Consider the following 27,863-nt stretch of genomic DNA (forward strand, 5'->3'; position numbering starts at 1 on the left):
TCAACCAAGTCAGCGAGCCTGACCACCCGATCCCGTTAGTCGGCGCTTACGGCAAGCATAGTCGCCTTTTTCGGGAAGCATCGGTTGCTGAAGACCTATTCGACCCCGGATCTCCACGGGTCTAATCGGCTTTAAGTGTGACTGGTCACACCTGCTTTAAATGTGACAAGTATAGCTGACTCTCATGGTTATTATTGACCACCAATGTCTGATTACCATTAAACTGATTTGAGTGTGATCAGCTACAACCGCAATCATTCAGTCTCGCTTTCCTGAAGAGTTACATCCGACTGCAGTATTCGTGAAGGTGCCATCTTAATACGATGGCCTACATAATTTAGTAAAAAGAACATTAAACACAGAAACGCAATCATACTGAATACTAAATACATATGTCCCATTGGGGGCACATGATGGTATAACATTCCCCCAGCAAACGGTAAAACCATTGCACCGAAACCCACACCCAAAAATGTCAAAGATATTATTTTCGGTTCCAACCGTATAAAGTTCTCAGACCAGGCTAAGCAAGCCCCTTGAAAGGGTCCAGAGAACAGGCCAAGAGCAAGGGTAGCTACCCACAATGCCGCTTCATATCTTCCTGCCAGGCCAAGCAGTAAAACCCCGCTTACAAAAAGGCATGTACAGTTCACCAAGATAATGTAGAAGTTTCCGCAGCATCGTGTTAACAGAGTGTTACCAACACGACTTACAAGCAGCCCTCCCCAAAACAAGGACGTCATGTAGATCATGGAGGTTTTAGGTATATGCAGGGGTCCCTCGACCCCGTATACCGTGAGGTATGTGTTGTACAACATCGTGTTTCCAACTATGGGGAAATAGAAGAAGAACAAAAGAGTCAAGAACAGATAATGTAGTTTGTGTTTGACCACTTGATTCTTCATGTCGTCCGGATTCTCGTAGAGTGACATGTGGTCAAGGGTTACAGACTTTCTGCTCTGTAGCCAGTAATAGATGAAAGCTATCCCACTCGGCAGGGTAAGGGCACCGAGAACAATGTAAGCTTGTTGCACATTGGTGTCCGCAGCAGTGCATGTCGTGGCATTTCCATGCGTCTCATTCGTTGCACGTGTTGGGGAGAAGAACGGGTTGTCGGGGCGCTCGAGAACGCAGAGGAAAGGGCGGCTGATGAGCGGAGTCAGGATGGATCCAGTCGTCGCACCACAGAAGATAAACTGGAAAGGAATTCCTTTCTGCTTCCATAGGTCATTGCACACTTCCAACAAATCTGGAATAGAGGGAATCATTGTTCACAATTCGTAAGAGCGTGGTTTTACGACGTTTGTACTAATATCACTGCGGGGGACACCAGAAATGGGCGTCACATGTGGTACCCATGTGGTTAATCGAACACAGGCCTTTGACGTGACGAGCAAACGCTTGACCCCTCCCCCTGACAACAGATGTCACTGAATTCGTATCGTTTTTTACTTAATGACTAAAGTTAGTACTGTTATTGAACAAAATCGACTAATTTTATTTTGCGTTAATGAAAGTATAAACGTAAATACCAATGTGCACACTTTGCCTAAATCCACTACTCAGATCTACGTTTTAGTGAGCACATCGATATTTACCTCCCTAAAGTCAAAAGAATTTTGAAGTAAATTCTTGAATAAAAGATAACTTACAGCATGCGACGAAACCTCTGGCCAGTCCTTGTAAGAAGAACATGACACAGAAGTAGGTGTACGCTGGAACTGCCGGCGTGACGGAGTTGACAATGGAGCCGAATAGGATGCTCAGGGCCAACTTGAGCCTGTTGTTGATGCTGGTGAAGATGAATCCCGTGAGGAGACTGCCTATAATGGCGCCTATTCCTGTAGACAGTATGAGGAAGGAGAACGTCTCCACTGATTCCTTGACGAGCAGCTGCAGATCCAGGAGGGTTGGTCCCAGGATGGCGTCACCAACTCCCTATACAGACAATGGACTTTGTAAACCATGACACACCATGTACAACGTGATTATCATACCGCCATGTCAGAAAGATGAGATCTGATTGGTTCCCGAGAGCTTGATAAACTAATACCTTATACCCCGCTTCGAAGCAAAAAGCCTCACACTTTTTTCGAGTCAATGAAAGTCACGTGACATAGCACAAGTTATCCTCAGCTCAATCGAACAGCTGTTTTCTATTAATTTTGAATTTTGTTAATTCCTTTACAATGCCATATTAAGCATGACGGTAAGATAAATTCGTTGTAGCAGTAGCAGCCTGGGTACATGGAGTTTTAGGCGTCGCTAGTTAGGTTTTATACAACTCGCTCCGGCTTGTGGTATAAAACCTAACGCAGGAAGCACAAAACCCCATGTACAGCTCTTGATACTGATATAACTTATCGTGAAACGGATACGTATCGACTTTTATTTACATTGTACACACTACGTGATTGAATGTCGCAGTTAGCAGTATTAATTCTAGCTAGATCAAGATGGCCTTTCAATAATAGATCCTGGGCAAGCAGTGATTGATGACATGAGAAACAATCACGACCGGAGGCGAACGATGACAAGTGATTACTGAGTAAATTGTTTATAAACTTTCTCATGTTTGTTAGTTTATTTGTTCTTTAACGCCGCACTCAGCAATATTCAAGCTATATGATGGCGGTCTGTAAATAATCGAGTCTGGACAAGACAACCCAGTGATTGACATCATGAGTATCGATCCACGCAATTGGGATACGATGACATGCATCAACCAAGTCAGCGAGCCTGACCACCCGATCCCGTTAGTCGCCTCTTACGACAAACATAGTCGCCTTTTACGGCAAGCATGGTTGCTGAAGACCTGTGCTACCCCGGATCTTCATGGGTCACTTTCTCCTGTATCTCATAAATTTCAATACATAAACACGCACGCACGGTCTCACATTATTGCGCCTGTCACATCACTTTACATGATATTTCTTGAAGAAGTATTATAGGATCTTACATATAAATAGTTTCAAGAGACAGCTACATTTGCAACACCCGATATTTTTTTCTTTAAACTATGGGCCTAAATATATTTATTTAAAACAGCTTGCAACAGTGTATATTTAGTGACAGACAATTTCTACTTTCTACAACATTCCGAAGCACAATTGGTTTTTTTAATCATTTTCTGGGTCAACTTTTGCCCATAAAATCCCAGGGGCAGTTCTATAATTACAAATGTCCTTTAAAGCAGCAGTGAAAATATGTGTAAAGGGGAAATACCGCTCAGAATTGGATTTAGTACTTAGTGAGAAACATTAACAATAATATAATTTCATACTTTAAAGTTTACACTGTTTCTTTCATGCTGATTGACTGAAGGGGTATTCACGTGATCTGACATTTGGAGTTCACACACCTGTGAACGGACAGAAAAGTTCACACGATGTAAATTTCTTTTTGTGAAATTAATCGTGTAAACCTTTGCCGGAACTACTTTCTGGGGTTTCCCCGATTTCTCGATCGGTGTTTACAGTTAACTCGTTTTTCTATTTTCATTTTAATCCCTGCATTTATCTGCAATAAAATTAATTTAGTATATTTGCCTGGTCCTGTAACATTTCATCTGACTTATAAATAAATAAATGCTTTGGTTCTGGTGTTTGATGTCGTCTAGCTGCTACATGAAGCAAAATTGATTGCCCTTACGGTGATCTGGATATGGAACGGCTTTCTGTCCATACTAATAACGCAAGTGAAGAAAATGATTTCTGTAAATTACAGAGGTGAACGAAATTGACTTATTGAGCGAAATTGACATCCATGCCTTGTTTTCGGAAATGACAGGAATCTAGCACCAAGATAATTGGGAATGAAAACAAATCTTATTTATTCATTCTTTTAAGACATGTTCACACCTATTATTAACTGTGTATGCAAACAGTGTATGAACTGCTGGACTTCCTCATTGATAACATCTATGTGGACTTTGGGGAACGACATTTAGGCAAGAAGTAGGCATCCCCACGGGTACCAAGTATGCCCCCCTTCTTGCTCATCTGTTCCTTTATGGATATGAATCGGAATTTCTGCTCGAATTGGCAAAGTCAAAACAATGGAATTTGGCTAAGAGGTGTATCTTAAGCCTCTTTGGTGAAATCCACGAGCACGGGTATTATGCTGACAAACCTAGAAACAAATTCGGGTGAACCGGGATTCGAACCCACAATAATATGTTTCTGGCGTGCCTTAGGGGCGCAAACCAAACTCTGTGGTAACCTCTCTCATGAGATATACATGTACATGTTGTCAGTAGCAGAACATCCAACCTACCGGCATCATGAATCCCCAGAAGAGCCAGATGGTCTGAATGATCCTAGATATCTTGTCGTCAGTCATCATGGCCATTTACAGAAGGATGCTGTTTACACGATGTCCCGTCCTTAACAACCGGTGTGCCAACACGGCCTCATCTGCAATAGACTATTTTAATTATTATCCAGTCAGCTTGTTACAACTTTTTATTCCCCACCGTACATCTGGCTTCAGGACCTGTGTACATATTTGTACTCTACATCTAGCGTCATCAAATTCTCTGTGTGCTACTTGTTATGTATTACCTGTTCTTGCTCATGTTAATCTACTGCTTATCACACCATATCATGTATTTATTATATACTTCAGTGTGAAACTCATTGCAGTGAACCTAACATTTGATATTTCCCTACCTAACACACAGGGACGGGTCACCACCCCTTGTATTTGCGACTAAAAAAGTAGTTTAGTGTTTGCAAAATCATAAAAAATATATATAAAAAAGTAACCAAAAATGATTAGGGTCGCAAAAATTCTGTATCATACATATAGATACATGTTGATATACATATACAAAATCCACTTTAACAAAAAATATTCTTGACCGCTGTTGGAAGCGAAAGATTTTGTTTGTTTGTTGTTTAACCAAGTTAGCGAGCCTGACCGACCGATGCCGTTAGTCGCCTCTAACGATAAGCATAGTCGCCTTTTAAGGCAAGCATGGGTTGCTGAAGACCTATTCTACCCCGGATCTCCACGGGTCGGAAGCGGAAGAATACACGCTGATCAAGTAACAAAAATGGCGCTTTGCGAAACGTACGGTGAGTTAAGTGATAAATTTACAGTTTATGACGAAACATTATCAAGACAATAACAAACGCCATCAGGCGATATTAACTCCATAAATGACCATCTGCCCTTATGTTGCCTTGTCAGTGTGGAACTAACGTAAAAATTAAGTCAACAGTTTGTGAACGGGCCAGACACTTACGATAAAGGGAGACGATTTGAGTGAGAGAGTGAGTTGGTTGAACGCCGCTTTTAACAGTATTCCAGTTATATACTGTTAATGTTGGAGTGTCAGCTTAATGTTGGAGGAAAGCCCGAGGTGATGTAGGTCTCAGACGTTTACCACTACCCACGAGCACGCTTATGGTGCTGACAAGCCTAGAAACATAATCGAAGGGAACCACGAATCGAACCTACAATTATAGGTTTCTGGCGTGCCCAAGGGACGCAACTCTTAGGATATTTTCACCACTCGACACATGAAATATCCTCTATATATATATCTCACTACTTGATTATAGTCACTCGAGCTCCAGCTTGATAACGGTATAAGAATCTACATCGAAACGTTGCTAAATGCAATAAACCAGAAGTTGTTATCCATGAAGTTGTATGTTTTCTTACTTAGTCACCAACTTCTAGAATGCAAATCAAACAGTCAGTTCATACTGTGTGACGTTGTGCGCGTTATGTTTAAACGTCAGTGTGTGAGTGAGTAGGGTTTTACACCGCTTTTCGCAATATTCCACTAATATATTGTCTGAAAGGAGCTGAAACCCGGTATACGGTGTCGGATCATATTTACAACGATATAATGGTCACTCCGGAGCCGAGCATTGATTTACTGTCCTATAAACAATCCTTTCCGTTTTTACAGAATTATTAATACACACAAATTGTGTCCACATTAGCCCGATATATCTGCCGATGTCTCATTCATGTAGACATAGATATAAAAAAGTTGCAGGTTACAATATATTACAAGCGCTGTGTCCGGTGCAGCAGATACTTGATACACTGAAACCTCGTGAATCCGGACTGTACAGTTCCCAGCGTCCTATTAAAGAATCACTGTAAAGGAATAGAGAATCGGGGGTTCGGGAAAAAGGGGTTGAATACTTACCCCATGTCTTACTTATGTCATTAACCTTGTACTTGCATCAGACCTTTTACACGAGAATTCAGCTCGTGAAGATACTGGGTAGAATAGGTCTTCAGCAACCCATGCTAGCCGCAAAAGGCGACTATGCTTGTCGTAAGAGGCGACGGACAGGATCGGGTTGTCAGGCTCGCTGACTTGTTTTGTTTGTTGTTTAACGCTGCACTCAGCAATATTCCAGCTGTATGACGGCGGTCTGTAAATAATCGAGTCTGGACAAGAAAATCAAATGATTGAAATCATAAGTATCGATCCACGCAATTTGGATACGATGACATGAATCAACCAAGTGAACCTAGATTTAGATATAATTCACGCAGACGAGTAGTTAATTACACAGCTGTCTGAAATTCCAGACAAGGTAAATTCACGGTCTCTCGGCTTTCTGGTGACAGCTGCTGACATGGTTACTCCTGTGCCGTGGAATACAGGTTGACGGGAAATAGCCACACCAACCATTGGAGGAAACATCCGCAGTCAAATATTCCCATGTTATATCAGATATACACAGCCGTTTGCACAAAAGGATTCACTCTTGAAGTAACATAATAATGTTCCTGTTACATTAGAAGAAGAACAGGAACGAAAAGATTCACTATCGAAGTAACATAATAATGTTCCTGTTACATTAGAAGAAGAACAAGAACGAAAAGATTCACTATCGAAGTAACAGAATAATGTTACTGTTACATTAGAAGAAGAACAGGAACGAAAAGATTCACTATCGAAGTAACATAATAATGTTCCTGTTACATTAGAAGAAGAACAGGAACGAAAAGATTCACTATCGAAGTAACATAATAATGTTCCTGTTACATTAGAAGAAGAACAAGAACGAAATGATTCACTATCGAAGTAACAGAATAATGTTACTGTTACAATAGAAGGAGAAGAAGAAGGGGAGGAGAAGAAGAATAGGAGAACAACAACAAAAAGATTCACTAGCGAAGTGTCATAATAATGTTCCTGTTACATTAGAAGATGAGGAAGAAGCACAAGATCAAGAACCAAAAGATTCACTTTCGAAGTAACAGAATAATGTTTCTGTTACATTAGAACAAGAAGAAGAAGAACACAATTATGTTCCTGTTACATTAGAAGAAGAACAAGAACGAAAAGATTCACTATCGAAGTAACAGAATAATGTTACTGTTACAATAGAAGGAGAAGAAGAAGGGGAGGAGAAGAAGAAAAGGAGAACAACAACAAAAAGATTCACTAGCGAAGTGTCATAATAATGTTTATGTTACATTAGAAGATGAGGAAGAAGCACAAGATCAAGAACCAAAAGATTCACTTTCGAAGTAACAGAATAATGTTTCTGTTATATTAGAACAAGAAGAAGAAGAACACAATAATGTTCCTGTTACATTAGAAGAAGAACAAGAACGAAAAGATTCACTATCGAAGTAACAGAATAATGTTACTGTTACAATAGAAGGAGAAGAAGAAGGGGAGGAGAAGAAGAAAAGGAGAACAACAACAAAAAGATTCACTAGCGAAGTGTCATTATAATGTTTATGTTACATTAGAAGATGAGGAAGAAGCACAAGATCAAGAACCAAAAGATTCACTTTCGAAGTAACAGAATAATGTTTCTGTTACATTAGAACAAGAAGAAGAAGAACACAATAATGTTCATGTTACATTAGAAGAAGAACAAGAACAAAAAGATTTACTATCGAGGTAACAGAATAATGTTACTGTTACATTAGAAGAAGAAGAAGAAGAAGAACATAATAATGTTCCTTTTACATTAGAGGAACAAGAACAAAACGATTCACTATTGAAGTAACAGAACAATGTTCCTGTTACATTAGAAGAAGAAGAAGACCAAGAAGAACAAGAACAAAAGGATTCACTATCGAAGCAACATAATCATGTTCCTGTTACATTAGAAGATGAGGAAGAATAACAAGAACAAGAACAAAACGATTCACTATCGAAGTAACAGAATAATGTTCCTGTTACATTAGAAGAAGAAGAAGAAGAAGAAGATGCATGCATAAATATACAGATATACGCTCAATCGTGTATCACCCGCATCTCCACTGACTCATACCCTTAACCACCACACAAACACACACACATCTGCAGTCAAATATTTCCATGTTATATCAGATATACATGGCATTTGAACAAAATGATCTACTCTCGAAGTAACCTTATAATGTTCCTGTTACATTAGAAGAAGAACAAGAACAAAAAGATTTACTATCGAAGTAACATAACAATGTTTCTGTTACATAAGAAGAACAAGAACAAGACGAACAAGAAAAGGAAGAAGAAGAACAACAACAAAAATAATCACTATCGAAGTAACATAATGCTGTCCCTGTTACATTAGAAGAAGACGATGAACAAAAAGATTCACTATCGAAGCAACATAATAATGTTCCTGTCACATTAGAAGACGAGGAAGAAGAAGAAGAACAACAACAAAAATAATCACTATCGAAGTAACATAATGCTGTCCCTGTTACATTAGAAGAAGACGATGAACAAAAAGATTCACTATCGAAGAAACAGAATAATGTTCCTGTTACATTAGAAGAAGAACAAGAAGATGCATGCATACATAAATATACAGATATACGCTGATTTGTGTATTACCCGCATCTCATACCCTTAACCACCACACAAACACACACACATCTGCAGTCAAATATTTCCATGTTATATCAGATATATACGGCCGTTTAAACAAAATGATTCACTCTCGAAGTAACCTAATAATGTTCCTGTTACATTAGAAGAAGAAGAAGAAGAAGAAGAAGAAGAACAACAACAACAACAACAACAACAACAACAACAACAACAAAATTAATCACTATCGAAGTAACATAATTCTGTCCCTGTTACATTAGAAGAAGACGATGAACAAAAAGATTCACTATCGAAGCAACATAATAATGTTCCTGTCACATTAGAAGATAAGGAAGAAGAACATTAACAGAAGATCCACTATCGAAGTAACAGAATAATGTTCCTGTTACATTAGAAGATGAGGAAGAATAACAAGAACAAGAACAAAACGATTCACTATCGAAGTAACAGAATAATGTTCCTGTTACATTAGAAGAAGAAGAAGAAGAAGAAGATGCATGCATAAATATACAGATATACGCTCAATCGTGTATCACCCGCATCTCCACTGACTCATACCCTTAACCACCACACAAACACACACACATCTGCAGTCAAATATTTCCATGTTATATCAGATATACATGGCATTTGAACAAAATGATCTACTCTCGAAGTAACCTTATAATGTTCCTGTTACATTAGAAGAAGAACAAGAACAAAAAGATTTACTATCGAAGTAACATAACAATGTTTCTGTTACATAAGAAGAACAAGAACAAGACGAACAAGAAAAGGAAGAAGAAGAACAACAACAAAAATAATCACTATCGAAGTAACATAATGCTGTCCCTGTTACATTAGAAGAAGACGATGAACAAAAAGATTCACTATCGAAGCAACATAATAATGTTCCTGTCACATTAGAAGACGAGGAAGAAGAAGAAGAACAACAACAAAAATAATCACTATCGAAGTAACATAATGCTGTCCCTGTTACATTAGAAGAAGACGATGAACAAAAAGATTCACTATCGAAGAAACAGAATAATGTTCCTGTTACATTAGAAGAAGAACAAGAAGATGCATGCATACATAAATATACAGATATACGCTGATTTGTGTATTACCCGCATCTCATACCCTTAACCACCACACAAACACACACACATCTGCAGTCAAATATTTCCATGTTATATCAGATATATACGGCCGTTTAAACAAAATGATTCACTCTCGAAGTAACCTAATAATGTTCCTGTTACATTAGAAGAAGAAGAAGAAGAAGAAGAAGAAGAAGAAGAACAACAACAACAACAACAACAACAACAACAACAAAATTAATCACTATCGAAGTAACATAATTCTGTCCCTGTTACATTAGAAGAAGACGATGAACAAAAAGATTCACTATCGAAGCAACATAATAATGTTCCTGTCACATTAGAAGATAAGGAAGAAGAACATTAACAGAAGATCCACTATCGAAGTAACAGAATAATGTTCCTGTTACATAAGGGAAAAAAGAACAAGAACAAACAGATTCACTGTCGAAGTAACAGAATAATGTTCCTGTTACATTAGAAGAAGAACAACAACAAGAACAAGAACAAGAAGATGCATGCATGCATAAATATACAGATATACGCTCATTTGTGTTTCACCCGCATCTCATACCCTTAACCACCACACAAACACACACACATCTGCAGTCAAATGTGTCCATGTTATATCAGATATATACGGCCGTTTAAACAAAATGATTCACTCTCGAAGTAACCTAATAATGTTCCTCTTACATTAGAAGAAGAACAAGAACAAAAAGATTAACTATCAAAGTAACAGAATAATGTTCCTTTTACATTAGAAGAAGAACAGGAACGAAAAGATTCACTATCGAAGTAACATAATAATGTTCCTGTTACATTAGAAGAAGAACAGGAACGAAAAGATTCACTATCGAAGTAACAGAATAATGTTCCTGTAACATTAGAAGAAGAACAAGAACTAAAAGATTCACTATCGAAGAAACAGAATAATGTTCCTGTTACATTAGAAGAAGAACAAGAACGACAAGAAGAAGAAGATGAAGATGATGATGAAGAAGAAGAAGATTCATTCGTGTATCACCCGCATCTCCACTGACTCATACCCTTAACCACCACACAAACACACACACATAACACTGACATTTCCCCAACGACATTCCTCCCCCACACCATACACACATGCACACACACACATACACACACACACACACACACACACACCCATCAAACTTAACACCAACATCATATACCTACATCAGCAATGACACTCATATCCATTATCACATACACACACACAAACACACACACACACACACACACACACACACACACACACACACACACACACACACACACACACACACACACACACACACACACACACACACACACACACACACACACACACACACATATACACACACATATACACCACTCACCAACATAAACGCCCAAACACCACACACACACAAACATGCATACATAATGCGAGAAAGCTTAATTGCAATACAATAATTATAAATGTAATCATATAATACACTCCATAAGTACAGGATGTTCATATATGTATGTAGATATCTTATTAAAACATTAGATAAACAGAACTGTTCTAATCAGAAGATAAACTGTCGAAATAACTTATTACCTATTAGGTGAAATATGCAGAAAAGAACACAGTAAAAAATAAATTTGAAAGAAACTGAATGCAATAGGCAAACCTTACCTCCCTTTCATTGCACTGTGGGAATTATCAGCTGATTGATATACAACTGCCGCAGTAAAAACTCCCTAACTGAAAACCACTTGTCAGAACAGGTGTCCGGGTTAACGAGGTAAACTGTATAACGCCTTTAATATTTCATATTATAGTTGTTGCCAAGGCAACATACATACATCTGGCGATAAAATGTTTTGCCAATAGTTTAGAGGAACGTTTTCAATGTTGAACGGGCAAGGCAATACTGCTTGCTCAGAACCTTAGTCATGTGAATACACAAATGTTAGTTATTATTTCTTCTTTGCCATCAACAAGTGTGTGGATGTGCTCTTGAAAACGATAATTTGTTGGATGCAGATAAAGACAAATGACGACATGACCTCAATATATACTTACCATCATTCTAGCTGTGTTTGCAGCGTCCCGGGGACATATTCGTTCGCGGCATAAACATGGAGGACACAGCTATATAATAGTACGTCAATAACATGATAAGAACCAAGCGTGGATGATATAGCTGACCAGCTGTTGCCGTGACTCACCGTTTAAAACTATATATATGCTCATGGGCCTTGGATGTATCAGGAAATCGGATATTAGGGTAGGCTACTAATACCTATGTCATCAACATATATATATTATAGATGCATCCAATGGTAGTGAATAAATATTAATAGACTGTCAGTCCTATTTAGTCGGGCAACTGTTATATACATTCTGATACTAAACCATATGATATGTGCTGGTAATTATAAGGAGTAAGCTAAATCAACTAACGTTTTAACGCACCCCCTTGAAGACCCGGGTTATAACTGGTCTTCAGTAACCTATGTTTGTCGGGATCGGGTGGTCAGAATCGCTGACTTGGTTGATGCAAATAATCAAAATAATCTGATTATAATTCCTCGGCCAGTAACGAAAGTCGGCACTTGTAATCAGCAATATAACATCTATTCAACAGTACCTATTGCCAACAATGTCACATCTATTTAACAGCACCTGCAGTCAACAATGTCACATCTATTAAACAGTACCCGCAGTCAACAATATCACATCTATTAAACAGTAGCCGCAGACAACAATATCACATCTATTAAACAGTACCCGCAGTCAACAATATCACATCTATTAAACAGCACCCGCAGTCAACAATATCACATCTATTTAACAGTACCCGCAGTCAACAATGTCACATCTATTTAACAGCATCTGCAGTCAACAATGTCACATCTATTTAACAGTACCCGCAGTCAACAATATCACATCTTTTTAACAGTACCCGCAGTCAACAATATCGCATCTATTTAACAGTACCCGCAGTCAACAATGTCACATCTATTTAACAGTACCCGCAGTCAACAATATCACATCTATTAAACAGTACCCGCAGTCAACAATGTCACATCTATTTAACAGCACCCGCAGTCAACAATATCACACCTATTAAACAGCACCCGCAGTCAACAATATCACATCTATTTAACAGTACCCGCAGTCAACAATGTCACATCTATTTAACAGCACCCGCAGTCAACAATATCACATCTATTTAACAGTACCCGCAGTCAACAATGTCACATCTATTTAACAGTACCCGCAGTCAACAATATCACGTCTATTTAACAGTACCCGCAGTCAACAATATCACATCTATTAAACAGCACCCGCAGTCAACAATGTCACATCTATTTAACAGTACCCGCAGTCAAAAATGTCACATCTATTTAACAGTACCCGCGGTCAACAATATCACATCTATTTAACAGTACCTGCAGTCAACAATATCACAATTTTTAACAGTACCCATAGTCAATGATATCACATCTATTTGATAGTGACAGCAGTCAACAACGTCACATCTATTCAACAGTACCCGTTATCAACAATATAACATATGTTTAACAGTACTCATAGTTAACAGTATCACATGTATTTAATTAATAGTACATATAGTAAAAAACATCTTCAGTTTATTCAATAAAAGTTGAATATCATGTGTTTATATACTGGTAGTTTTGGTATTATATATTTCACATGTATATCAGGTTATCTCTTTGTCAAGTATGTATCAATAAAATCCCTTCCTTGACAGAATTAATGACAGATGCATTTACAATAAAGTAATAAATCCTCCAGGTTTTTGGTTAAACTGTGAGATTCAGTTGACAGGTTGATTTTGGCAGCGATGCTGCTGTACTCTTTATCGCTGGAATAACGATTGCGAATTGAACACATGTTACCAGATTAAACTGCCTATTGTCAACATCCTTTTCAAGGGCCTCGATTTGCAAGATGTCACGCTAAATCTGCCTCCGTTCAGACTGCTGTATGCCGGGGAGTCTATTCCCTGCTGCTGAATCACTGAGCCAGATAAAACTATGGCAACGTAAGGCCTGCTGCATTTTTAATGAGTAAGTATGGCTTTACGCCGCAATATCCCAGCAATATCCCGGGGTCAGCAGAAATGGTCTCCACGCATTGTACCCATTGTTAACACCATAATCTTTTGAAAAAGGTAAACTGTGATCATGTTCTAGCTCATCATATTGTTGAATCAAAACTCAGAAAAAGAAATTATATTGTCAACAACAGTGGAGCATTTCGACAGAGGAGGAAATTATATTGTCAACACCGGTGGAGCATTTCGACAGAGGAGGAAATTATATTGTCAACACCAGTGGAGCATTCAGACAGGAAAGGAAATTATATTGTCAGCACCAGTGCAGCATTCCGACAAGAAAGGAAATTATATTGTCAACACCAGTGCAGCATTCCGACAGAGATGGAAATTATATTGTCAACACAAGTGAAGCATTCCGATGGGAAACGATTTTTTGGTTTAGACCCAAAGGATAAAACTGGAAGGATCATGAGATGAACACTTTACGTTGTCCCCATAAGTGAGTCAAATAGTGAAAACAGTGATACAGATATTAGAGATCCCTACAGAATGAAAGCCAACAGATATCGCAGGGAGAGGTCAGGTTCGGAAGAAGAAAATAACGTTGCATTGACAGAATTAGCTAAACCAAGCAGCTGGGTCACAAGCTAGTGACAATGATGATATTGAAACGGGTTACCCAATGCAAACTGGTGAACAGTTAAATCGCCAGGGTGATATGTCATCTGAAATGGAATTTAACAATAATATATGTCAAACAGTGAAGAGACCGATATGGACAGCATGCAGTTGTCTCACATAAAGGCAAATCTTTTGTTGTTTTGTTTTTTGTTTGTTTAATGCCAAAATATTCCAGCTATATGACGGCGAAAAATGTCCGTAAAAACAAATCGAGTCTGGACCAGACAATCCAGTGATTGATATGAGCATCGACCTACGCAATTGGGATACAATGACATGCATCAACCAAGACAGTGAGCCTGACCACCCGATCCCGTTAGTCGCCTCTTACGACAATCATGGGGGCGGTCGGGTATAACTAGTGGTTAAAGCGTTCGCTCGTCACGCCGAAGACCCGGGTTCGATTCCCGACATGGGTAAAATATGTGAAGCCCATTTCTGGTGTCCTCCGCCGTGATATTGCTGGAATATTGCTATAAGCGGCGTAAAACCATACTCACCCACTCACTACGACAAGCACAATCGCCTTTTACTGCATGCGTGGGTTGCTGAAGACCAATTCTACCCTGGATCTTCGCGGGTCCTGTGATTGTGAAACAAAGTAACCCAAATATTAAGAGGTTACTTGAAGCAGTAGTTGGCTTATCACATTCTTCATTAGTGTACATTAAGATGTGGTTCATTATGATCATGAGTGTTTTGTTGTGTATATAACTAATGGTGTCTGATATGTTTCAGACACAATATGAGGCTTGTCCTACCCCTACTTGTACTTGGAAATATTCTTTTGCGGACATTAAGTGATATTTCCACTATCAGGTCCAGATGGTTCATCACTTTGTGATAGATTTAAAACCATATCAAGATCTCAAAACAAATGTACAAACGACAGCAGAAGTATTTGTAGCAATAAAGATATTAATAAGTGGGTATCATTAAGCAATAAGTAAGTGGGTATCATAATGCAACTGATGATGGAATGATGAGCAAATCTGACGATGAGACAACACAGGTTTAAATATAAGAAGTAAAATACTTAGAGACAATGTCGCAGAATACTGGAAGATGCAATCTGAGTGAGTGAGTGAGTGAGTGTGGTTTTACGCCGCTTTTAGCAATATTCCAGCAATATCACGGCGGGGAACACCAGAAATGGGCTTCACACATTGTACCCATGTCGGGAATCGAACCCGGGTCTTCAGCGTGACGAGCGAACGCTTTAACCACTGGGCTACCCGACCGCCCCAGATGCAATCTGAACACAAATGATGGATTTTACCGTTTGTTTGGAAGGCTCTGGGTATTCTTTTCGGTACTGTTACTGATGCTGATTTAGACTCCATTAAAGGAAATATTCGCAAATTAGCAAAGAATGCACGTGTAGTAACTTCAGGTCTTTCTATACTGAATACATCTCGAATAACAATCTCAGAGAATAGACATGCTATTAATGAGATAGTTGATGATTTGCATCATTGATGAAAAAATGACTAATGTCACTAGAGCTATAGAGTATCATCAATTCGGAACAAGCAATACATATATATCTTCAACTTGAAATGGTTATTGACGAAATGAAAGACATGTTGCAAACTATGACATCTGTCTCACCAAGCAATCTGAGAATATCATTAATTGAAATTAAAGTTCACTTACCAGCTATCAAGTTATCAGGTAATCCAGACACTGATTTGTGGTACTTGTATAGATAATTGACCTGCACCGCAATCTTAGATAATGATTAGATCTTAGTAATAACTCCAGTTCCAGCTTTAGATGCAGGTGGCAGATTTGAAATTTATAAAGCACATAATCTGTCAGTGCCAATGATAAATGGAATCAAGGACAAGGGACTAGGTTATATGGTAGCTCAATATAAACTAGAAATGGAAACTACACCACTTAATGCTGAGCACACAAAATACGGACTGACGAAACCGACTGAATTATCATAATGTACAAGGCAGATGACAGGGTACTGTGAAATACAAAGTTCTGTCTGTCCCTTCAGCCTTTGTAGCCTGTGTGTGATAGCCCTATTCATGAAAGATGAAACGAAAGTCAGTCAAGCGTATAGGACAGACGTCATTCCAAACTCTGTATTGCCGATGGCTGAATATTAATCCAGTGGATTGTGACGACTGATATGAAATTTGCATTCTCAGAGACGAAGGAGTGCGATCGTACCTAATGACAATCTTGCCACCATTATGGATAGTTTAACTAGATATATCATGTTCAGCTTCAAATGATCACTACTCTGCTACCTACTGCCATAAGGAAAATACATATCAAGTACATGACATTTTCTTGGGAATGAGTACAACGTTTCAAGTATGTTACTTTGGAAACCTTTCAGCCAAGTCATTCCTCGAATGAACGTTATCTCCCTGCCCAAGAAATGTATTGATGAAATTTCAATGGATAATTTGTTTAATACGCTGTTGGATTTAGAGGAAAAAGAAGAGTCAGAAACAAAATCTATTCTGCTGTTATTGGCGGGATTTGTTTCATTAATAGTCGTAAGTATACTGTCGTATGTAAAGAAAGTAAAACCCTGTCTAGCCAAGAGAGAGTGTGATTGGAGAAGTGCCTTGGTCGCACCTGGGTTCAAGTTGGTGTCGGTTGAAACTAAGGGCGAAGATCCCGCCTCCAGAGGAAGAGTACCCTCTGCACCCCTCATTATGAACACTGGTCCACAGACAGAGCAGACACTGGGAGAAGGGAGTTGGCCATATCCCGCTATCCAACGCATTTACCCTATGTTAGACAGGTCGACTTCCCTGTGAAAGCCAGGACTATGATGTTCGTTCAGGCGTGAAGACAGTGAACCAGATCTGGGAGAAAATGAAAAAATGACCTGACCTTGGAAAGATTTTGTGCCCCATTGAAGCAAGGTAATTAACGTGGTGTGTAAAGGGAGACGTGTATTTTCCTGAGGACAACTGTGGTTATGTGAAAGTGAGTGAGTGAGTGAGTTATATTCGAGTTATATCAGGAGGAAAGCCCGAGGTGATGCAGGTCTCAGACGTTTACCACTTTGGTGAAACCCACGAGCACGGGTATGGTGCTGACAAACCTAGAAATATAATTGGGGCGAACCGGGATTCGAACCCACAAGGTTTCTGGCGCGTCTAAGGGACGCAACTCTGCACAGCGAATCGCGGCGACTTAGACAGCTTGCCCCCTGTATGAAAGTGACATCGACATTGAACATGGGTATGTTATTACCTGTGTGTCACTCAGTGTCACACTACGAGTGTTGTAGTGGACAGTATGCATAGAATTGAAGGGAACAATATTGTTGTCATCTTCTCGAGGCAAGGGAGTGGACTTTTACAGTCAGTTACCCTTACTTCTGGAAGATGAATTGTTGTACACCAATGTACTTCTAATTTCTGATACATGTAACTCAGAAGGAATACTCACATGGAGTTGTATACTCTGTATATCAGTATGTTTTGATGCAATGTTAACAATGTACATTACCTAGAGGACCTTCATGTTGTTATGTAAAGATATGTATCTTTTGTCGTTTTCAAAAATAAGAAAAAGAAAGGAACGCATGTAACACTATTCAGTGTTGCATGGAAAGGAGGAGATGGCCGACATGTATTTAGAACATCACTGTGTCATGTTTATGTATTGTCCAGCGAATAACTACACCCAGGGACATTACAAATCACAGGCCATCCCTGATACCTGGACAGTGGTCAGTAAGAGGTTAATTACCTAGGTTACGTTGTAGCAGCAAAAATACACTTTTCACGTAACATGGTCAAGTAATTGCTCCACTGACTACTTGTTGTACAAGAACCATGTTTGCTCGGTAAACTATAAAATACACTGCCTATTGACCATGGTCAAGTAGTTCATACACTACTTGAAATATTTCTACACTTAACTATGTTAAAAAGAATATAGTATGTTCTCAATGGGGTTCTAACACATGACCTTGGTTAGTCTGGGGATAACTGATGACGCACGACCCTCAAGGGACAGTGCAGGCCTAGGGTAGATATTGGCAGAGGAGTGACGAGTTGGCTTATTCCCTCAGGTCGGAATGGTTGTCATGTGCCCCCTGTACCAGGATTTTGGCTTATCATATCATGTCTTTGTAAATTCTGCAACAATAAAAGTCTTCGTCGCCCAAAGTGAAATGATCCTCTTATGTCTCATTTTTTCTAGACCCGTGAAGATCAGGTCTTCAGCAACCCATGCTTGCCGTAAAAGTGACTATGCTTGTCGTAAGAGGCGACTAACAGGCTCGCTGACTTGGTTGAAGCATGGCATCGATCCCTATTGCGTGGATCGATGCTCATGATATCAATCACTGGATTATCTGGTCCAGACTCGATTATTTAGAGACCGCCGCCATATAGCTGGAATATTGCTGAGTGCGGCGTAAAACAACAAACCAAACCAATCATTTTCTCTTCGTGGCAACGGACCACACCCACAAAAGAGCAGATTTGGAAGATACTTGTTCAAACTGTATTTGCCGAGGATTACGGGGACCCGAGTGCAAGTCTTACATGTCGGAGATGCAGTTCTAGGTTTGAGACGACCATTTAGTTTTTTTTAACTTCTGCAGGTTCAAGGCAACGTTTTTATTAGTAGCGGAATATCCCTTACAAGAAGCCCGATATTCTTTGTCTAATACAGCATCAGAGACAGGAACATACTCAGCGACAACTTCCCTAGCCGGAACAGATGTTACAGATGCGGTGGTGAGTATACCTCAGATGAGTTTGCTGTACGTGCCGTTACTGGCAAAAAATAGGACAAAACAAATCTGCCTTTCACAGCGGTTCTGTCAGGGATCCATACCTGTATGTAGCAATTAGGGCTGAACGTGACAAACCTTTACTATCTGAAGCCAACTTTTAACCCTACTCAGTGAACATCTTCAAAACCATCTGCATTAATCCACCTTGCTAAATAATCCAGTGATTGATATCATGAGCATCGATCTACGCAATTGAGATACAATGACGTGCATCAACCAAGTCGGCGAGCCTGACCACCCGATCCCGCTAGTCGCCGCTTACGACACTGTTCATACATGTTTCATATATGTTCATAAATGAAAATCAAGACAATTGCGACAAACGTTACAATACAACGTACAGGAATTTCACTTTACTTTCTCCTATTTGGTCAAGAATGTTCTTGCCGCACTGATGTAGAATTTCAACCATCGAATTCGCAGACACAAACTATATTAAACAGCGCCTTGCTGTTATTCTACATTATATGAGGTAACGCGGAAATTAACACGGAGCAGCTCGATGTCACTATGACATAAATATGACATAACGAGATGAAATATTGCTGTCCTTTACTGTAGGCGCCGTCGACAGGTGTCCAACGTTAAGTAAGACATTTCATTGTCCTTTTTACATTTGTGATGAAGTACCTCATTTTACCTACATGCTGCGTCATTGTTTGAGCCAAGACATTAAACCTGGCCCACAAACTGTGTTTCATAAGTGTTACTCTCAGAATCTCCGCACTTGTGCATAGCAGAAGTAATTCAAAGCTAACCTAGCTGTCTTTTTCAGTTTTAACAAAATCAGTAAACGCGCTATTGTGTCTCTCGATAGACTGGCTATCACTACATTGTCTGGTCTCGATTGTTTACAAGCAGCCGTCGTATGGCATGTAGCGTAAGGCAACAAAAACTTACTTTTTATGCAAACTGAGTGGCGGGTGCTACCTGTAGAGCAGGACATGCTTACCCATTTTCGGGAACACCTGGTGTCAGCACTCATTTCCAGTGTTCTATTCAATTGTCATCACCATTTTGATTTTTACGCCAAGTATGGAATCTATTAAATCGATATTATTCCCTTGGGCTGACGTTTTGCATTTACAGACAATCAGATCCAAACGCAACAACCGGACACGTCTACCCTTGATGCAGACATGGCACCTCCACCCTCACAACAATTTGCTCCCGAGCCGACCGAACAGACAAGTGAACAGTCGCAAAAGTGAGCGGGTGAGTTGGGTTTAACACCGCTTTTAACAGTATTCCAGTTATATCGCGGCGTGTCAGCTTAATATCGGAGGAAAGCCCGAAGTGATGCAGGTCTCAGACATTTACCACTTCGGTGAAACCGACGAGCACGGGTATGGTGCTGAAAAACCTAGAAACATAATCGGGTCGAACCTGGATTCGACCCACAATCATAGGTTTCTGGCGTGCCCAAGGGACGCAACTCTGCACAGCGAATCGCGGCGCCTAAGACGACTGGGCCACCCGTGCCCCCAAGTCGCAAAAGAAACAGTTTGTTTTACAAGATGATGACGTTTAAAAAAACGCACCCTGGCGGACAAGACAGTCCGTGGAGTTAAGTAAAACACGACACATTGGACATTGATTAGATACTGTACATGAAGCTACCTAGTAACGAGAATCAAACCTTTCTGATTAGCGATGACATGGTGAATCAAATCGTGACGAAAAAGAGAAAGCTTTGGAAATAGCAACATTTACCAATTCACAAGTTTTATTCAGAATACTTATCAGTTTATAACGCTGCGGAATACGGGTTCGAGAGGCGCACTCAAATATTGATTTTTTGCAGGTGTGTTTTACAGTATGTTGCAGGTTTTACTACCATTCAAAGTTAGCAAAAGCTGGCGTACTCAACGTGATTGTATATGCATTTAGGACCCGTGAACATCCGGGGTAGAATAGGTCTTTAGCAATCCATGATTGCCGTAAAAGGCGACTAACGGGATCGGGTGGTCAGGCTCGCTGACTTGGTTGATGCGTATCACAATTGCGTGGTTGGAGGCTCATGACGTCAATCACTGGATTGTCTGGTCCAGACTCGATTATTTACAGACCACCGTCATATAAGCTGGAATACTGCTGAGTGCGGCGTCAAACAACAAACAAATACATAAACAAATACATAAATAAAGTATATGCATCAGATACGGATTTATTACATAACTGAAAAGTCAGAAGGTCTCTTGTTGAAAGCGTTTAAATACTAGATACTGTTGCATATATGTAATTATGAAATACGGAGGCTTAACATAGCTGAAATATCAGAAAGTCTATTGTTAAATTGAAACTCAGATCTTACAAGCGAATACTGAAACTACTCACAGTGACGTTGGAGACGGATTCTGGATGTGAGTGAAACTACTAAGCACCCCAAAACTCCTGACGCGACGTTTGCGTGACACATCCTATTAAAGTTAATTCTCCAGACATATTTACTTAACAAGGGACGTGACTTCTTAAACGTGTCTAAACCCAGAATAATACTATTAGAGAGCTGATGTGTCATAAGACATCACAATGCCCTTGCAACATGTACAGATGTCACGTGCTATCATCTACGAGACGTCTTGATGAACGCAAAAGGGAAATACATAGTTTTACTATCATGCAACACTGCTGTTGCTGCACTTGATTCTGAGCCAGGAATTAACTGACCAGTCTGAAAGGTCATTAAAACACTTGAAACCGACGTAGCTATAGGTCATTATGCAACCTTCAAGAGAAACTGCCCTGTCTATTGGATCAACTGACTGTATGGGTCCTGTCTATTGGATAAACTGACTGTATGGGTCCTGTCTATTGGATCAACTGACTGTATGGGTCCTGTCTACAGGATCAGCTGACTATTTGGTCCTGTCTATTTGATCAGCTGACTGCGTGGTCCTGTCTACAGAATCAGCTGACTGTGTGGGTCCTGTCTCTTGGATCATCTCACTGTGTGGGTCCTGTCTATTGGATCAGCTCACTGTATGGGTCCTGTCTATTGGATCAGCTCACTGTGTGGTCCTGTCAACAGAATCAGCTAATTATATGGGTCCTGTCTATTGAATCAACTCACTGTATGGGTCCTGTCTACAGGATCAGCTCAATGTATAGGTCCCGTCTATTGAATCAGCTCACTATGTGGTCCTCTCTACAGGATCAGCTCACTGTCTTGGTCCTGGCTACAGGATCAGCTCACTGTATGGGTCCTGTCTACAGGATCAACTGACTATATTGGCCCTGTCTACAGGATCAGCTCACTGTATGGGTCCTCTCAATTGGATCAGCTGACTATGTGGGTAATGTCTATTGGATCAGTTCACTGTGTGGGTCCTGCCTATTGGCTCAGCTCACTGTGTGGTCCTGTCTATTGGATCAGCTCACTGTCTTGTTCCTGGCTACAGGATCAGCTCACTGTATGGGTCCTGTCTACAGGATCAACTGACTATGTTATCCTGTCTACAGGATCAGCTCACTGTCTTGGTCCTGGCTACAGGATCAGCTCACTGTATGGGTCCTGTCTACAGGATCAGCTGACTATGTTGGCCCTGTCTACAGGATCAGCTCACTGTATGGGTCCTCTCCATTGGATCAGCTGACTATGTGGGTAATGTCTATTGGATCAGTTCACTGTGTGGGTCCTGCCTATTGGATCAGCTCACTGTGTGGTCCTGTCTACAGAATCAGCTGACTATATGGGTCCTGTCTACAGGATCAGCTGACTATGTGGGTCCTCTCCATTGGATCAGCTGACTATGTGGGTCCTGTCTATTGGATCAGCTGACTATATGGATCCTGTCTATTGGATAAGTTGACTGTTTGGGTCCTGTCTACAGGATCAGCTGACTATTTGGGTCCTGTCTGTTGGATCAGCTGACTGCGTGGTCCTGTCTACAGGATCAGCTGACTGTGTGGGTCCTGTCTCTTGGATCAGTTCACTGTGTGGGCCCTTTCTATTGGATCAGCTGGCAGTTTGGGTCCTGTCTATTGGATCAGCTGAATGTGTAGGTCCTGTCTACAGGATCAGCTGACTATATGGGTCCTGTCTATTGAATTAACTCACTGTATGTGTCCTGTATACAGGAACAGCTCACTGTGTGGGTCCTGTCTATTGGATCAGCTCACTGAATGGGTCCTGTCTATTGGATCAGCTCACTGTGTGGTCCTGTCTACAGAATCAGCTGACTATGTGGGTCCTGTCTTTTAAATCAACTCACTGTATTGGTCCTGTCTACAGGATCAGCTCACTGTGTGGGTCCTGTCTATTGGATCAGTTCACTGTGTGGTCCTGTCTACAGAATCAGCTGACTATGTCGGTCCTCTCCATTGGATCAGCAGACTATGTAGGTAATGTCTATTGGATCAGTTCGCTGTATGGGTCCTGTCTATTGAATCAACTCATTGTATGGGTACTGTCTACAGGGTCAGCTCATTGTTTGAGTCCCGTCTATTGGATCAGCTCACTGTCTGGTCCTGTCTACAGGATCACCTGACTTTGTGGGTCCTCTCCATTGGATCAGCAGACTATGTGGGTAATGTCTATTGGATCAGTTCGCTGTATGGGTCCTGCCTATTGGATCAGCTCACTGTATGGGTACTGTCTACAGGATCAGCTGACTATGTGGGTAATGTCTATTGGATCAGTTCACTGTCTTGGTCCTGTCTACAGGATCAGCTGGCTATGTGGGTCCTGTCTATTGAATGAGCTGACTGTGTGGGTCCTGTCTACAGGATTAGCCGACTCTGTGTGTCCTGTCTACAGGATAGGTTGACTATGTGGGTCCTGTCTATTGGATCAGCTTATTGCGTGGTCATGTCTACATGATCAGCTGACTGTTTGGGTCCTGTCTACAGGATCAGCTGACTGTGTTGACCCTCTCTGTTGGATCAGCTGACTGTGTGGGTCCTGTCTATTGAATCAGCTGACTGTGTTGGTCCTGTCTACAGGATTATCTGACTGTGTGCGTCCTGTCTACAGGATAAGTTAACTGTGTGGGTCCTGTCTATTGGATCAGCTTACTGCGTGGTCCTGTCTACAGGATCAGCTGACTGTTTGGGTCCTGTCTACAGGATCAGCTGACTGTGTGGACCATCTCTGTTGGATCAGCTGACTGTGTGCGTCCTGTCTATTGAATCAGCTGACTGTGTTAGTCCTGTCTACGGGATTAGCTTACTGCGTGGTCATGTCTACAGTTTCAGCTGACTGTTTGGGTCCTGTCTATAGGATCAGCTGACTGTGTGGACCCTCTCTGTTGGATCAGCTGACTGTGTGGGTCCTGTCTATTGAATCAGCTGACTGTGTTGGTCCTGTCTACATGATTAGCTGACTGTGTGGGTCTTGTCTACATGATTAGCTGACTGTGTGGGTCCTGCCTATTGAATCATCTGGGGCGGTCGGGTAGCTTAGTGGTTAAGCGTTCGCTCGTCACGCCGAATACCCGGTTCGATTCCCGACATGGGTACAATGTGTGAAGCCGATTTTCTGGTGTCCCCCGCCGTGATATTGCTGGAATATTGCTAAAAAGGCGTAAAACCATACTCACTCACTCACTCATTGAATCATCTGACTGTGTGGGTCCTGTCTATTGAATCAGCTGGCTGTGTGGGTTCTGTCTATTAGATCAGCTGTGTGGGTCCCGTCTACGGGATCATCTGACTGTGTTGGTCATGTCTATTGGATCAGCTGACTGTATGGGTCCTGTCTATTGGATCAGCTGACTGTATGGGTCCTGTCTACAGGATCAGCTGACTATTTGGGTCCTGTCTGTTGGATCAGCTGACTGCGTGGTCCTGTCTACGGGATCAGCTGACTGTTTTGGTCCTGTCTCTTGGATCATCTCACTGTATGGGTCCTGTCTACAGGATAAGCTGACTATGTGGGTCCTGTCTCTTGGATCATCTCACTGTGTGGACCCTTTCTATTGGATCAGCTGGCAGTTATGGTCCTGTCTATTGGATCAGCTGAATGTGTAGGTCCTGTCTACAGGATCAGCTGACTATATGGGTCCAGTCTATTGAATCAACTCACTGTGTGTGTCCTGTCTACAGGAACTCCTCAGTGTGGGTCCTGTCTAATGGATGAGCTCACTGAATGGGTCCTGCCTATTAAATCAGCTCACTGTATGGTCCTGTCTAGAGAATCAGCTGACTATATGGGTCCTGTCTACTGGATCAGCTCACTGTGTGGTCCTGTCTACAGGATCAGCTGACTAAGTGAGTCCTCTCCATTTGATCAGCTGACTATGTGGGTAATGTCTATTGGATCAGCTCACTGTGTGGGTCCTGCCTTTTGAATCATCTGACTGTGTGGGTCCTGTCTATTGAATCAGCTGACTTTGTAGGTCCTGTCTATTGAATCAGCTGACTTTGTAGGTCCTGTCTTTTGGATCAGCTGTGTGGGTCCCGTCTACAGGATCAGCTGACTGTGTGGGTTCTGGCTTTTGAAACAGCTGGCTGTATTTATTTGTTTGTTGTTTAACGCCGCAATATTCCAGCTATATGACGGTGGTCTTTAAATGACTGAATTCACCAATGGGGCAAGCATCTGTTGTTGGCAGTAGATTGATGCAGAAATTGTTGTGTCATCACACCTGACGCTGGAACAGTTTTACTTTTAATTAAGGTAACAACAGGTGGACGTGGTCGCTGGCACTATGGAGAACACCACACCTTCCAATCATATCTCAGTCAATGCGCTTATACTCTTTCACCTCATTGTGAATATCAATACCTTGTTTACACATTGTGTCACGGTGATTTTACAGGACTTCATTGCATTAAACTCTCAAGACATGGGACGTCGTATCAGCCTGTCACTGATGGCATTTATCTTTTTAAGAATTAGTTTTGTCCTTTAGTACATTTGAAAGAAGGTATATACGAGTATTTCCGTTAATTCTACCGACCATACAAACTACATGTATATGCTCCGCACAAGAAGAAACGCATGGGACATTGATAAACATGTGCATACATGAGTGAGTGAGTCAGCTGTGTTTAACGCCGCTTTTAATAGTATTCTAGTTGTATCAGCTTAATGTCAGCTTAATGTTGGAGGAAAGTCCAAAGTGATGCAGGTCTCAGACGTTTACCACTTCGGTGAAACCTACGAGCACGGGTATAGTGCTGACAAACCTAGAAACATAATCGGGTCGAACCGGGATTCGAACCCACAATCATAGGTTTCTGGCGTGCCCGGGGGACGCAACTCTGCACAGCGCCTTAGACGACTGGGCCACCCGTGCCCCCTTGTACATGAAAGACAAAAACACATGAACGATTTTGTGAAGCCTGAATGTGTAATTTAGTTCCAAATGACTCATGTATTGTGATGCGTGATGACCAGGGGATCAATGCATGTTCATGAAACATCATAAACGGGCCTCTTTCTCTGTTGCCCAAACGTTGTCCGCCAGTAACTGTCCAGCTATGAACACATGCCATGGCTAACTGAAGTCGTCGTCGGAAGATTGGAAGCGGGAGAATCGCAACGGCATTCATTTTGTTGACTCTTTGAAATTGGGTGTGAAAGAGTGTTGTTGTTTGTTGTTTAACGCCAAACTCAGCAATGTGACGGCAGTCTGTATATAATCGTATCTGGACCAGATAATCCAGTGACTGATGACATGTGCATCGATCCACGCAATTGGGATACGCTGACATGCATCAACCATGTCAGCGAGCTTGGCCACCCGATCCCGTTAGTCGCCTCTTACAGCAAGCAAGAGTTGTGAAGACCTATTCTAACAAGGATCTTCACTGGGCTAATGACGTTCAATGTGCCCCAGACACAATCTGTTGACTTGGTACCGGTACCAACAGCATGGTACATCAAGAGATTGTCCCAGTGATCTTCGACAGAAACCATACATTGCACACATTTCCCAGCGTGTGATCTGTACTCTCATGTAGTCAATGGGTAGTACTAAATAAAATAATCAAACCAGTTTTTTCTGAAAAGAAATCCATATATACCTCGTATTGTAGGGATACAATATTATCTTTTCTTGCAGTTGGTGTGTGTTGGAATATCGAGAAGTCAAATTTTAATTAAAGTATATTATTCTAATACATTGTGTCCCGTGACATTGTTTGAATATTATACACATCTGTGTCAACAATAATTCCCTCGCTATCAACATAAATATAATAAAGATAAAATTGACGATTGAGCACACACATCTAACCGGGAAGTCTATAAAGTCCATATACACGGATCGTGTTGTCGACGATACACTTGTTAGAAACAGTGTGTATACTTACATCATGTTGTCAACGTGTCATACTCAACTTGAATACCCACCAAGACCCGGGAACCAAAACGAGTGCAAGGGCATTCAGTGACAATGAGATTGCTTTAGTCTTGCGACGGTCTTGAGACGGTGTTGGTGTAATCGCTCGCACCTTGCGGGCCTACGCAGCGTGGTATCCCACCAAGC

General features: G+C 40.9%; 1 protein-coding gene across 7 annotated transcripts; it reads right to left on the minus strand.

The window, feature by feature from the left end:
* On the minus strand, nucleotides 1-27,863 carry LOC124143759 (sodium-dependent glucose transporter 1-like). Of its 7 annotated transcripts, none has more exons than XM_046512836.2 (4): nucleotides 27,688-27,863; nucleotides 4,276-4,415; nucleotides 1,653-1,938; nucleotides 1-1,249 (listed from the first exon to the last, which is right to left on the minus strand). In XM_046512836.2, exons 2-4 carry the CDS (start codon nucleotides 4,348-4,350, stop codon nucleotides 255-257), a joined length of 1,356 nt encoding a protein of 451 aa, XP_046368792.1. In that variant the 5' UTR covers nucleotides 4,351-4,415; nucleotides 27,688-27,863; the 3' UTR covers nucleotides 1-254. The 7 variants fall into 7 exon arrangements, with proteins under 7 accessions (XP_046368792.1, XP_046368795.1, XP_046368793.1 ...); XM_046512839.2 differs by lacking the exon at nucleotides 27,688-27,863 and adding an exon at nucleotides 15,140-15,171; XM_046512837.2 differs by lacking the exon at nucleotides 27,688-27,863 and adding an exon at nucleotides 14,638-14,688.

The sequence above is a fragment of the Haliotis rufescens genome, unplaced genomic scaffold (genome assembly GCF_023055435.1).
Source record: "Haliotis rufescens isolate VD_foot unplaced genomic scaffold, xgHalRufe1.0.p SCAF_1, whole genome shotgun sequence".
NCBI classification, from domain to species: Eukaryota; Metazoa; Mollusca; class Gastropoda; order Lepetellida; family Haliotidae; genus Haliotis; species Haliotis rufescens.

Excerpts from the sequence above, each read along its gene's own strand:
- LOC124143759 (XM_046512836.2), bottom strand. The coding sequence starts at position 4,350 with ATGGCCATGATGACTGACGACAAGATATCTAGGATCATTCAGACCATC. Across the intron at positions 1,939-4,275 it reads TCTGGGGATTCATGATGCCG|GGAGTTGGTGACGCCATCCT; the intron begins GTAGGTTGGATG and ends TTGTCTGTATAG. Across the intron at positions 1,250-1,652 it reads CAGAGGTTTCGTCGCATGCT|ATTTGTTGGAAGTGTGCAAT; the intron begins GTAAGTTATCTT and ends CCTCTATTCCAG.